The 12,642-nt window shown below is 35.7% G+C and overlaps 1 protein-coding gene and 1 pseudogene across 1 annotated transcript; one reads left to right on the forward strand and one right to left on the reverse strand.

Annotated features, from left to right (window-relative positions):
- The first annotated feature begins 1,896 nt into the window (after nucleotides 1-1,896).
- Nucleotides 1,897-4,617, forward strand: LOC105156648 (uncharacterized). The gene is made up of 2 exons (XM_011072848.3): nucleotides 1,897-2,436; nucleotides 3,143-4,617. Exons 1-2 carry the CDS (start codon nucleotides 2,329-2,331, stop codon nucleotides 4,238-4,240), a joined length of 1,206 nt encoding a protein of 401 aa, XP_011071150.1. The 5' UTR covers nucleotides 1,897-2,328; the 3' UTR covers nucleotides 4,241-4,617.
- Nucleotides 4,618-10,648: 6,031 nt separating this feature from the next.
- LOC105156780 (protein CANDIDATE G PROTEIN-COUPLED RECEPTOR 7 pseudogene) lies at nucleotides 10,649-11,347 on the reverse strand (annotated as a pseudogene).
- Between the last annotated feature and the right edge of the window lie 1,295 nt (nucleotides 11,348-12,642).

A 12,642-nucleotide genomic window follows, 5' to 3' on the forward strand; every position in this document is an offset into this window, starting at 1 on the left:
CAAATGCAAGGTGAGGTCAGAACTTGGCGTACCACAGATTAAGTTTAGTAGTCTTCCTTCACTCAGTCATTAGAAATACAATCGAGTTTGAGCCTTTTGTCATTTTGAGGACATGGGATGGAAGTTGGAACCTCAGAACCCCACGCACCCAATTGTCTTATGATGGATCAACACCTTGAATTGGTCAAATATAATAAAAATAAAACCCTATTATGGCATCGCCAAGACTACATATACATATTTTTAAAAATGAATGATAACTAGGTATAAGCAATTTTGACATTAATGTGAAATAATTATGGTTGAGTAGTAGAGTGGTGGGTGGGGTTACGTCATAGGTGCTACAAGAAGGAAAAAACCTTTCCACACATGTCAGGATTAAGACATGCCACGCAAACTGCTACCGAATATATAGTTATTGTTAATAATAATAATATTTGGTTAGTACGTATATATATAGACGTAGCATGTGCGCCCATTTGTTTTAGGTTCCTTTGTCCTCTTCAAACCCATTACGTTGCAATTGCATGCCCCCTTACCACCATTTCCCCTTTTCTAATCATACTTATATAACTTCTAATAATAATAATAATAATATATTATTCCATTTAATTATTAATTAGTCTTCAAACTATATCTCTTCATGTTTTTCCTAATATTAATTACAATCTTCACTGCGGAGGTCAGTCAGACTAATTCAAAACTCCTCCCAATACAAAATAAATTTCTTATGTGCCATCCGCCCTCACTTCCTTCCTTACAATATAATACCATTAATTATTACTTTTCTTACCGCAAAATACAATAAATATTCTACTGTTCAAAGCCTTTAATTTTTTTTATTATTTTTTTCTATCACAGTAACTATTGAATTAAATATTAAAGACTACCAATCATTAGAACATATATATAATTATATTATAAAGTAAGATATTGATATTTATACTATAAGCTAAATTACAACCAATTTCTTTTTTTTTAATTTGACATAACTATGAATACACCTACAAGTACAAATAACCCCCTGATATTCGATAAAATTATATAATTATTCGCTGGAGGCTTACAGTTGTCAACTTTGCCCTTATTGTATTTTTATAAAAAAAATATTATAAAAATAATTGAACATGGTGGAATTTGAAAATTTGTAAAAAAATATTCACTTCATCCATGCATAAAAAAATTTATTTTTTAATAATAAGTAAAATTATCTGCTTTTGAGCTCTTAAAGGTAGTTGTCGTTAAACTCTACCTTTAATCAAGCATTTTATTTGGAGTGGAGGCAATAGTTATTTTGAAGAAGGAATTTGAAGCTGACATCTTAAGGAGAAAATGAGCTAACAGCTGAAACACACGACTGTAAAACTGTCTGTAAGTTAAGAAAGCCATCCAAACCGACAATTTTTGAGTTTATGAAGAAATAGGATAAGGCTCTACTGCTTTAAATAGAGGAGTTGGACTTATTTATAGTTTATGAGAGTATTTTTGACAATTCACTATAAAATACGAATAAAAATCTAATAAAAATTAACACATTAAAATAATTATTAAATTCATTGTTAAAACTTTTAAAAATATTAATAACTTTTTAAATAATAAAAAATATTTATAATTATATTAAACATAAAACAAGCTATTCATAATTTAGGCGATATAGGACTGTACGTCGGGACTACTAGTAATACTATGAAAATAAAACCAACAGAAGATGGGAGTGTAGAGGGGTCTTGAGGCGGTCAATGGACGTGGCCCAAATAGCCCAAAATCGATATTGGAAAAGGACCAAATTACCATTCTTCAATTTCAAATAATGGTATTAATCCATGGGCAGTGTAGTCAAATCATCAGGGGTACTGAAAGCATTATAAGTTGGGAGGCGTAGAAGAAGGTGGGGTGGGGTGGGGTAGAAGAGAAGAGAATAGAAGAGAAACGGCTTGATTTGTAATCTTTACAACTGCCACCCATTTCCATTACCATTACCATTACCATTACCACTCCAACACAGCTTTCTGGTTTTTTGGTCTCTATAATTTTTTTATATTTATTTTTGGTAATTTTCCAAAAATAATTGTTTCTGCGACATAAATAATTTTGAGGGAGTGTAAGGAAACAAAGGTTAGGGCTATTTGTATTGTTTCTTTCTTCTTGTGTTTTTTTTTTCTTATTCGTAGGAGGACCTCTCTCTGGATTTCATGGTGGAGAGAGATCTCCATTTGGCTTCTATTTGATTTCTTCTTCTGGGCTTGCATTTTTTGATCTTCAAATAAAGGTAAGGTGGTGCGGGGTATTGTTTATACAGATAATAGAGGGGACGGGGGCGAGGGAGATATGACGAGCGTATCAAGATTTTGGGAAAAGGTGTATATGATGGCGGAAGGGGGATCTCATTATTGTTCTAAGAAGACGGATGATATATGCGGCGATGCCTGTGATGAGGTAAAAAAAGGTTTCCTCTTTTTTTTTTTTTTGTTCGAATTAATGTATGTAGAAATAAGAGGTTGGGTTTTCTTTTTTTGTTTTAATTCTTCAATTTTTATTTTCCTTTGTCTGGGGATTTGGGATTCTGGGTTGCTTTTGAGTTTTTTTTGGTAATTATTTCTTTTTAAGGAGAATTATGGATGAATTATTCATCATGACTGAAAGAACAAATTCGAATATCTTTTATTGTTTCTAAGCCCTGTTTGGGGGAAAATTTGGAATTTCCTTTTGATTAGGGTACTTCTCGCAATTTTCAATTTACGGGATTAGATCAAATTTGCCCCTTTATGGTATTTTTTTGTAAAGAAATCTATTGTGAATACGATTCAAGATCCTTATCTTTTTGGGTATGTCTCTTTTCTTTTGTTGTTCAATGCTTCTAATGCATTTGATTAGAGTGGTGATATGGAAAATATGTGCTGTAAATTAATTCTTTTGCAACATTGTTGTTAGAGTTTTCAATGTTGTAATTCTTAGGCTTAAAGGAATTATTTGCCACTCGAGGTGTTGGCCGGTGTTTATAACATCTTTTACGAAGAATTGGATATTTTTATTTTTCTGGAAGCTCCTACGTTTTTACGTAATGCAGTTGAGAAAGATTACGTATACATCTATTTTACAATGAAAATTTGTATTTAAATTGTGTGTTGTTCTTAAACTGCAGGACTCTGGACGGCCTTTGAGCATGACAAGATTAAAATGCATTCTGCGAGGGCTGGATTTAAAAGCATATCTCTTTCTCTTTGTGTTGGTCCCGACATGTGTGTTTGTTATATATGTGCATGGACAGAAGATTACATACTTTCTGCGGCCTTTATGGGAATCTCCACCGAAGCCCTTCCATGAGAGACCTCACTACTATCACGAGAATGTATCCATGGAAAATCTCTGTAAACTCCATGGTTGGGGAATACGTGAGTATCCTAGGCGAGTTTATGATGCAGTGTTGTTCAGCAATGAGGTAGACATCCTGAAGATACGATGGAAGGAGTTGTATCCTTATGTCACAGAATTTGTCCTACTTGAATCAAATTCAACTTTCACTGGGCTGCCAAAGCCTTTCGTCTTCTCTAATTTCCGGGATCAATTTAAATTCGTGGAGCCTAGATTAACTTATGGACAAGTCCCAGGAAGGTTTAAGAGAGGAGAAAACCCATTTGTTGAGGAAGCGTATCAGAGACTTGCATTAGACTATCTTCTCAAACAAGCTGGTATTCAGGATGATGACTTGTTAATAATGTCTGATGTTGATGAGATACCGAGTCGACACACAATTAACCTCTTGAGGTGGTGTGATGACATACCTCCAATCCTCCATCTTCGTTTGAGGAACTATCTCTATTCGTTTGAGTTTCTGGTTGATAATAATAGCTGGAGAGCTTCTGTTCACATTTATCAATCCGGCAAGACAAGATATGCTCATTATCGGCAGTCTGATGAAATTTTGGCCGATGCGGGGTGGCACTGTAGCTTTTGCTTCCGACGCATCAACGAGTTCATATTCAAGATGAAAGCTTACAGTCACGTTGATCGGGTGAGATTTTCCCATTTTCTGAATCCTAAAAGAATCCAGAGAGTGATCTGCAAAGGCGCTGATTTGTTTGACATGCTGCCCGAAGAGTATACTTTCAAGGAAATAATTGGAAAAATGGGGCCTATCCCACACTCATACTCTGCAGTTCATCTCCCCGCGTATCTTTTGGAGAATGCCGATCAATTTAAATTTCTTCTACCAGGCAATTGCTTACGAGAGAGTGGATGAAAGGAATGGATCGAGTCCATATACACTTACTGTGGGCTGATGTCCGCTTTGGCTCTCAGGGAATGGTATCCGTTGCCCAATGATGACTGTGGTGTGTTGCTTTTATAACCATGCACATGTCTAGCATACTTATATCATTCTTTTTACAAGAGTTTGGACAGAAATTGGATGTATCTTGGATTTCTAGAGTGAGCTTTTGTATATAATTTTCTTAGAGTTGATTTTCATGCGAATGGATAGTATCAGTGCACTAAGTGGGAAATTGTTTGTGGCAGGAACTTTTTGTTACTAGGGTTGCTTACTTATGTGATATGACTTGTGCATTATGCTCCGTACGAGGTTCAATGTGATTCTTGCCCGTTTCTCATTTTAGGAAATTTTTGATGCGTACGAATTTATTCATTTGCTCTCTGTGAATCATGTACAAATTTCTGTATGGCGGTTCTTCTTAATGTTACATTAGGAAGTCTCTTGCTGCTATCATGCAGCTGATGATTTGGCTCTTACACTGATAACTTTCTTGCTGGTGATTAAATTAAGTAGTGCAATAGGCATTTCTTCAGCTACTGTGTTCTTTATGTTTAACTCCTCTGCATCTCACATAGTTCTAGTAGTAGGCAGATTAAGTGTTGGGGATTTGACATGGGAGCTTCCAGGACCCGCCCACATCATGGGCAAGGAGGATCATTAAAGTTTCCTCCTGCCCTCCCCCTCTCTTGAACAGAGTAACAGAACTGTCTTTGCATTACACTTATCGAATCCTTGAGAATTCTTGCATGGTCGTAGAGCTGTTTTGAGATCATCACAAAGAAGATATTAAGACTTTGTTTGAGCAGAAGCTGTAATGGTTCTTGTGCCCATTGGGGCAAACAGAAGAGGCGGTCTCTTGCTCTTCTTGTGTGGAATCTTTCACATACTGGGAAAGGGAAGAAGTCTGTGAAAAAAGTCAAATAAACAGAGAAAGAATCTGATACCCTTAATAATTTGAGATGGTTGATTATTTTCAAGGTTGGCATGTCTGAATATCCTCAATAAGATAATCATTCATTACCGCTGATGTGCAGCTCATTAACATCATACGACCCTGGATTATTGAGAATTTCGCAGATGTGATATTTAAAACCCTCCTCTGTCGTGGACCCTTTTTTTTTTTTTTTTTTCCCACGTAGTTAATATTGGTTAATGGTGTAGCCAAATTTGATTCAAATAAAATCAAATATTTTTTACCTGATTCAGGGTTAACTACTCAAATTTGGAAAAAATTGGAAAGAATTTTCTATTTTGAGTCTTGGGGCATCTTTATTTCAATTAATATGTACACGGCATATGAAAATTGGTATGTTCTAACTAAGAATAGACTCGACCACCAATTCATTTATCTTTTTTTCTTTTTTTGCTAAAACCATTTATATCTAGGCGGGGGACTTTATTGTTTATTAACCTATCAAAACTTAAAAAAAAAGAAAAAAAAGGGTTTATAGAAGCACCCAAACAAAAACTATAAATGAGGAGACCATTTGGGTTTGATGATACCTTGATATGTAGGTAGCAATGGGGGAAGAAAAAGGAGAAGTGAAGGGATGAAAGAACTCCAAGTGATGAATTTGTAGGACCACAAAATGCTTTCTGGCTAAAGACCAACCACTCTATCTCATGCCCTCTATTCTCATATGATATCTTAATTATTCTGTATTTCACTTTTTATATATGTGTATATCGTCTAAATCAAATATTCTTTTAAAATATATCCTACACGTAATATCGATCAAGACTATAGGAATTTTAATGCCTATGATTTCATGAGAAACGTATTAGACGTCATGCATGCATGTAAATTCAACATTCTCAATTGAATTTTTGGTTTTGTATTGAGATTTGTGTAAGGAACAAACATATATTCGAATTAGTATGTTCTACAATCATTTTTTTTTTTCTCTGGATGGAAAGACATGATTAAATAAATATATATTCATAGCAAAATCTTTTTGTAATAGTTTTCATACGAAAAAAAATAATATTTTATACTAATTTCTTATATAAAAAGACGTGATAAAATGGATTTTCTTGAATTGTATATTTCAAATTTTCACAAAAAAATAGCAATTAAACAACATCTTATTAATTTTAAATAATAAGAATTGAAAATGGTTTTTTGAGTAGAATCCTGTAATTAAAGCTTCAGATTAAAAAACTAATATAATACAACATCGAATTTAATGAAAAGCGTACTATATATAAACAGTTAAAATTCTGTCTGTAAATCTTTCATTAAGAAACGGTTGATTTGATACCACGAGGGTCCAATTTGAGACCAGCATGTCGGATTCTCCACAAGTGGGGATTATTAAAAGAGAAAAAAACAAAAGAAAAGGTGTGAGAATTTGAAGTCTTCACACAAATCGCATCTCAAACATTTACAAGCACCAAATTCCAGTTTCCAAATGGGCAAGAGATGAGAATCAGATGCGTCCCGATCATCAAATCAGAATCCTGACATCAAACTATAAATAGCAATCCCCCAATTACTCCAAAAACATCGATCACACCACCACAAGATCAAAACACACACACACACACACCCAAAAAAAACAAGAAAAGAAAAATGCAAAAGTATCCAGGTGGTGGCTACCAAGAAGAGTACTACTCGGAAGTGGTGGAGGAAGAGTACTCGGTGAAGGATGACTGTCACGGCTCAAGCCAGCTGCAGCTGAAACCCCCCCACCTGAGGCCGGGCTACAACCACCACAAGGGCGGACATGGGAGTGAAGGTTACAATTTGCAGTACTCGGAGACCAGGTTCGAGAAAGAGCAGCACCATGCTAACTCCAATGCTGCCAAATATGAACACTACTCTGGCCATTCTGCCCATGCTGGTCAGCACCATTCTAACTCCAATGCTGCCAAATATGAACACTACTCTGGCCATTCTGCCCATGCTGGTCACCACAGTCCTAATAAGTTCTTGAGCGGCGGTGGTCATGACAGCCATAACAAGTTCTTGAGCGGCGGTGGTCATGGTGGTTATGGCAACCGTAATAAGTTCCCGGGCAGCGGTGGACATGGGGCTTATCATCACCAGCAGCAATACTCTTATGAGGCAAAACCACTCTGGAATGCCAAGTCCATCTGTGACTGAAGACATCATCGTATCCAAACTTCGCCCAAATAATATCTATATATCTTCGTAAGTGTGCTAGGTTTGGCTTGAAAGCCTGCTGTAACCTCTACCTAAATAAACATCGGTTACACCGACCGTCTCATGGTCTTTGTACCATGCTGCGGCAGCATTGACTGAATGAAACTTCTACTTTTATTTACCTATATGATCATCTTGTTCAAGTAATTCCATATATATATACATGCAGTCTGCAGTCTGCAGTCTGCACCACGACTCTATCAAGCGTGGTTTATATCATAACCTGTTAATGATATATATATGTGAAAAGAAATAATTGAAGAACATGACAGCGAAATGCCAATTGCTAGAGTCAATCAAACTTTTTCCCTTCCCACAGTTTTCACCCAATAAATTAGGGAAGATGAAGATAACATGTTGGTACGTTTATCACCAAAATCTTTGCCAACTTCTCTCAAGTCAGATGGATTCATTCTCAGTAGCCAGTACTACTACTACAGCTCCTCACATGTACATCATCTCTTTGTACTTCCAAAATAGGGAAAATTCTTTACTCAAAACAGACATATTCTTTCTGAATTAATTAATTGCTTAATAATAAGGTGAAGAACAGAAGGGCTTATTCCTTCATCTCTTGAACGAGTCTGCAAACACATTAAAGATAGAGTAAGACAGCCAAAAACGAACAAAAACTTTGTTTAATGTTTGAAGAGTGGTAGCATCAAGTACCGGAACAGTCTTCCCTTACTTCATCATCTTCATGTATATATATATATATACAGAGAGAGAGAGAGAGAGAAAGAGAGAGAAATATTAATTTATAGAGAAAGTTATACATTAACTAGCTGCAAAAATTTGAGTGTGAGTGAAAGCAACAATTAAAATTGAAAATAAAATTAATATTTACAATTTCATGAACAAGGTAAGAAGCTATTTACAGCATTTGGCTTAATATCAACATAATTTTAAGCTATTTAAATATAAAATAAAAAAAAATATTTTCAATAATAAATTACTAAATCCGTGCAAACACACCTTAGTTTGTCCTCATATGAAAATAAGTAAAAGTCAAATAAATAATAAGAAAAGGAGTATGTTCACGCACGGGTTGGGCTCCATCTTAAATAGTGCGGCCTAAGCATATACAAAATTGGCCCAACATAATCTTGGGTCAGTTGTGGGCTAGCTTCTACCAGGCCCATCAGTTGTCACCTTATGGCATCACCTGAGGAGAATAATAATATACGTAATTGTGTTTTTGACCCCATAAACACGAAACCATTGCCACCCCTACGGACCATATTAAAATTTATCACTGTACAAATGGTGTCCGGGAAAAGGTATCAAACGGAACTACAGATTAAGATGATTATTACCCATTTGCATTTCTTTTCACAGTTGCAAAATAGACAAGTTTTGGTTTCTATTGGCAGAGAATTTAGAAACCAACAAAGGAATAAAATGCACAAGTGGGGCGGCGATCGAACCACTGAAACTTTTTGAGGATTTATGAGAAAATGAATTAAGTTATGGTTTCTCCCCATCTTCTCTCTATTTTCTCTCCTTCTCCATCCCCATCCCCATTTCTGTTTATTTTTCTGCAAATACACCTATGTCTATAACACCTAATTCAGCTGTCGCTATTGTATTTTGTATGTATTTGTGGACCATCTCCATTCAATAAATCAGACAAAACTAGACCAACACTCATCCAAGATGAGATCCGGCGATGAATACAACTTGGAACGCTCTAAAGCGCTTGCAACACAGATGTTCGAAGAAGAAATGCCCACCATAAATGCTAGAGAAAGAGTTTTAAGTAATAAAATACCCAACCAGAAAATTAATGAAAATTTAAAAAAAAATTCTTGGAATATAGATTATCAGTAAAATAATCAAAAGAAGAAAATATTAAGATTTCAATAATACATGAAATAAAACCAAAAAGTAATTCAAGCTGATTCAGCCATGATTAGAGAAAGAATACAAATATTAGAGGCCCTTCTCGAAGAAGGAGCCATGAATTCTGGGATGTAGAGATCATGAATTAACCAAAAAAACAAGAAATTCAAATTCAAAGACATGATTCTCAGTTTAAAAATAACCCTACAAAATCATCGACCTTCAGAGAGACATCATCATCATCGGGTCCAGAGGGTAGCGTCCGGAGAGAGATGAACAAGAAAGAAAGAGCGAGCAGCCGACTAACAGAAATTCAGATTGAAAACTACGAATTCAACCATCATTGCTACTAAAATATCAAACCCCTTGAAATTTATCATTCAGGTTTTTGTTTGCATCTCCACATCTTTCCATTAGTCGCCGCTTCAAGCACTTTCTTTCGTCGATCTCAACGCCGTAAAATTCCCAGACGCTCCCCTCATCAAGAAAATAATCTGGCGAAGACGATAAATAGTTAGGGTTTTTCCTGAAGGGCTTGTACTTTGGTCCTCCGCGGAAAGGTACCCCCAAAGTTTTAAGTAATTTCATAAGACTCCCTTTATCATATTGTAATGTTGATTGAACCCCTATAAAATTTCAAAATTACTTCGTACGCCTTAGTAACAAGTTATTATACGTCAACGTCTGCCCCAATTATTTTCTTAATCCTAAATTAAAGATTTTGTAATCCTAATTGAAAGGAATTTGCAAATACTAAATGTTTATCGGGTCGAATATTTCAATTATTAACTGAGTTGTTTACAGTCTATTTATTATATATGGATAGTTAAAAGTGACATTCACCTTTCTTAACTTGGGTTAAAAAATTCTAGACATGCTTCTTTATCATAATTATTGGATTTATGAGGGGTGGAGCAAAATGTGACACAATACCTCTTTATCTATTGTGATAAACAATTTGACCAACTGTTATATATGTTAATGTGTTAGATGAATGTGCAGAAGTTGCTTCAACTAAAGTGGCTAAAATCATTTCCAACATCTACAAATCCACATATAATTGATATATATAATCCAAGAACATCCTGATTAAAAGACAACTGTGTAGTTTATGGTTATGAGTAAGCTAATTGTGGGCTTGAGAAGTAGAAATAAGAAGAAAAATTAGACAAGACGGTATACCTTAAGAATGACTCTCAACTCTAGCAAATACATATGAATTTATAAGCGCATCACAAGGCCTATGTTCATCTTCAAAGCTAAATCTCCACTTCTACCATGCACACAAAAATTATACAACATCCATCCATCAGTATACGTACCATACCATGCATATATATATATATAATCACAAGAACATGACTGATCATTTAATTCAAAACCCTGGAACCTGATCCAGGCGGTGCCATAGAGCTGCTTTCGTCTTCTTTATCCTCAATAACAACATAATCATACCTCTCATTAGGCCAAAACATCAGATACACCACTATGTAAAAGATCACTTCAATTGACAGCTCCAATGCAATACTCGAACACCAGAATTTGAAGCTTGTTGTAGTCCTCAGTGCAAACACCGCCAATCTTGTGAAACCAACATATAAATAAAGTGCTAATACAAAATTCTCATACACCTTCTTGTGTGTCAATCTCTTTGCCTCCTTCCCTTCCATTCTCGAGTTCAAGCCCAACTCGTCGATGGACTTACGAGCTGGTAGCATCATTGTAACGCAGCACAAAAAATCCATCGCGTAATACATAAGAATCCAGTATCTGTAGTGCTTGTCTGAGGGTCCAACCCCATGGATTAGAATGAAACATGTGCTGGCAAGAATTTGAAGAAAAATCGTTAACGACATGGCGCATATCTGCGGTTCTTTTAAGGTTGGCCTAAAAAGTGACCATCCAGCCCCGATCAGTATGATCACGACGATGAATAACATGTTTCTAGCGAAATTAATGGCGAGCCATAATATGTTCCAACCATGGGGTAATCCTGAGCGCCTGATTGAGTTCTGGCTGTTTGCGTAGCAGATGAGTTCCAAGAATTTAAAGAAGAGTAGAATGGCCATTACTATGTGAATCTTATGGACGTAATGCTTGTTTGTATTGCAAGCATATGACCATGTTACAAGAAAAACAAAGAAAAAGAGGGAAAAAAAGAAGAGGGTTGTGGGCAGAGAGGCGAAATGTTCGTCTATGTAGTCCCTATCACCATTAGGCTTGATGTTATAGGTTTCGAGATCGACAGTCAAGGAAACTGAGGAATTCTTGGCACAATTTACGAAGAAAATGTAGTACAAATCGGGGATGGTAACGAGGACAGTTTTGTTGAAATGTGATTGTGACAAAATGGTTTTTTCATCGAAAGTGAAGATCGGGAAAATGAATGGTTTTCCTATGATGCAGATATCCTTCAAGAAAGCTACTTTGATCGCCTGACGGGCCGGAGTCGGGGCGTAAAAGACACCCATGAGGGAAAGTTTTGTAGGGACGAAGATGGATTTGGTGGTGGCGATGGAAATTGATGAAATGGTGACGGAAATGTAGCCCGGATTACTGAATCCGAAATCTTCGAAGAGGATGAAGGGGCGAGCGTCGGATGATAATTTAATGGTTTGGATTTCTGATCTGACGGAGCGAAAACTGAAAAAAAGGAGGAAGAAGTAGATGAGATGGTGATGAACATTTTCATGCATTTTGGGATAGTGAAATGCATGAGATACGGCAGAGTGCGGTGGTGGTGGTGGTGCCGGCTGACGGGAGGAAGGAGAAGGGGGAGGAGGAGTTTCAGCTTAATCTGCTTTGGACATTGGAACTGAAAGGATTAACGATTACTATTAGTTTCCGGAATTACTAACAATAGTCAATATATAGCATTTAGCGTTAAGAGTTGATTATCTCTGTCCTTGAAAAACAACAAACTAAATGCGATTTCTGGTTCGTTTGACACGATCTATATTTGATAAAATCTATATATACCATGAACGTTATCAGTACTTACATGTATGTAACCATCATATATAGCCCATGCGCTGTACTAGTTAAATGACAAATGCTGAATCAAGAAACAACATAATAAATGTTGAATGTTCAATGCCCAAAGCATTACAAAATTGCTTAAATCAGTTTCATGGTAATGAGATTTTGTACTCAATAAATCTTGTTCTAGTGGGCAGTGTTTATCATTTTTCATCTTCAACTACTATTGTTTTTTGAAGAATACTAGAAAAAGTATTCATGGGCATGCTTTTGACTAACATTTATTTTGAATTTTTTTATCCAAATTAGGTATAGTCGAATTAAAATTACGATAATAAAATATTTGTTATATAATTGATTATTTTTATAAATTATATATCTTTAT

This window comes from Sesamum indicum, linkage group LG2, assembly GCF_026168435.1.
Source record: "Sesamum indicum cultivar Baizhima isolate 11 linkage group LG2, ASM2616843v1, whole genome shotgun sequence".
Taxonomy (NCBI): Eukaryota; Viridiplantae; Streptophyta; class Magnoliopsida; order Lamiales; family Pedaliaceae; genus Sesamum; species Sesamum indicum.

Excerpts from the sequence above, each read along its gene's own strand:
- LOC105156648 (XM_011072848.3), top strand. The coding sequence starts at position 2,329 with ATGACGAGCGTATCAAGATTTTGGGAAAAGGTGTATATGATGGCGGAA. Across the intron at positions 2,437-3,142 it reads GCGGCGATGCCTGTGATGAG|GACTCTGGACGGCCTTTGAG; the intron begins GTAAAAAAAGGT and ends CTTAAACTGCAG.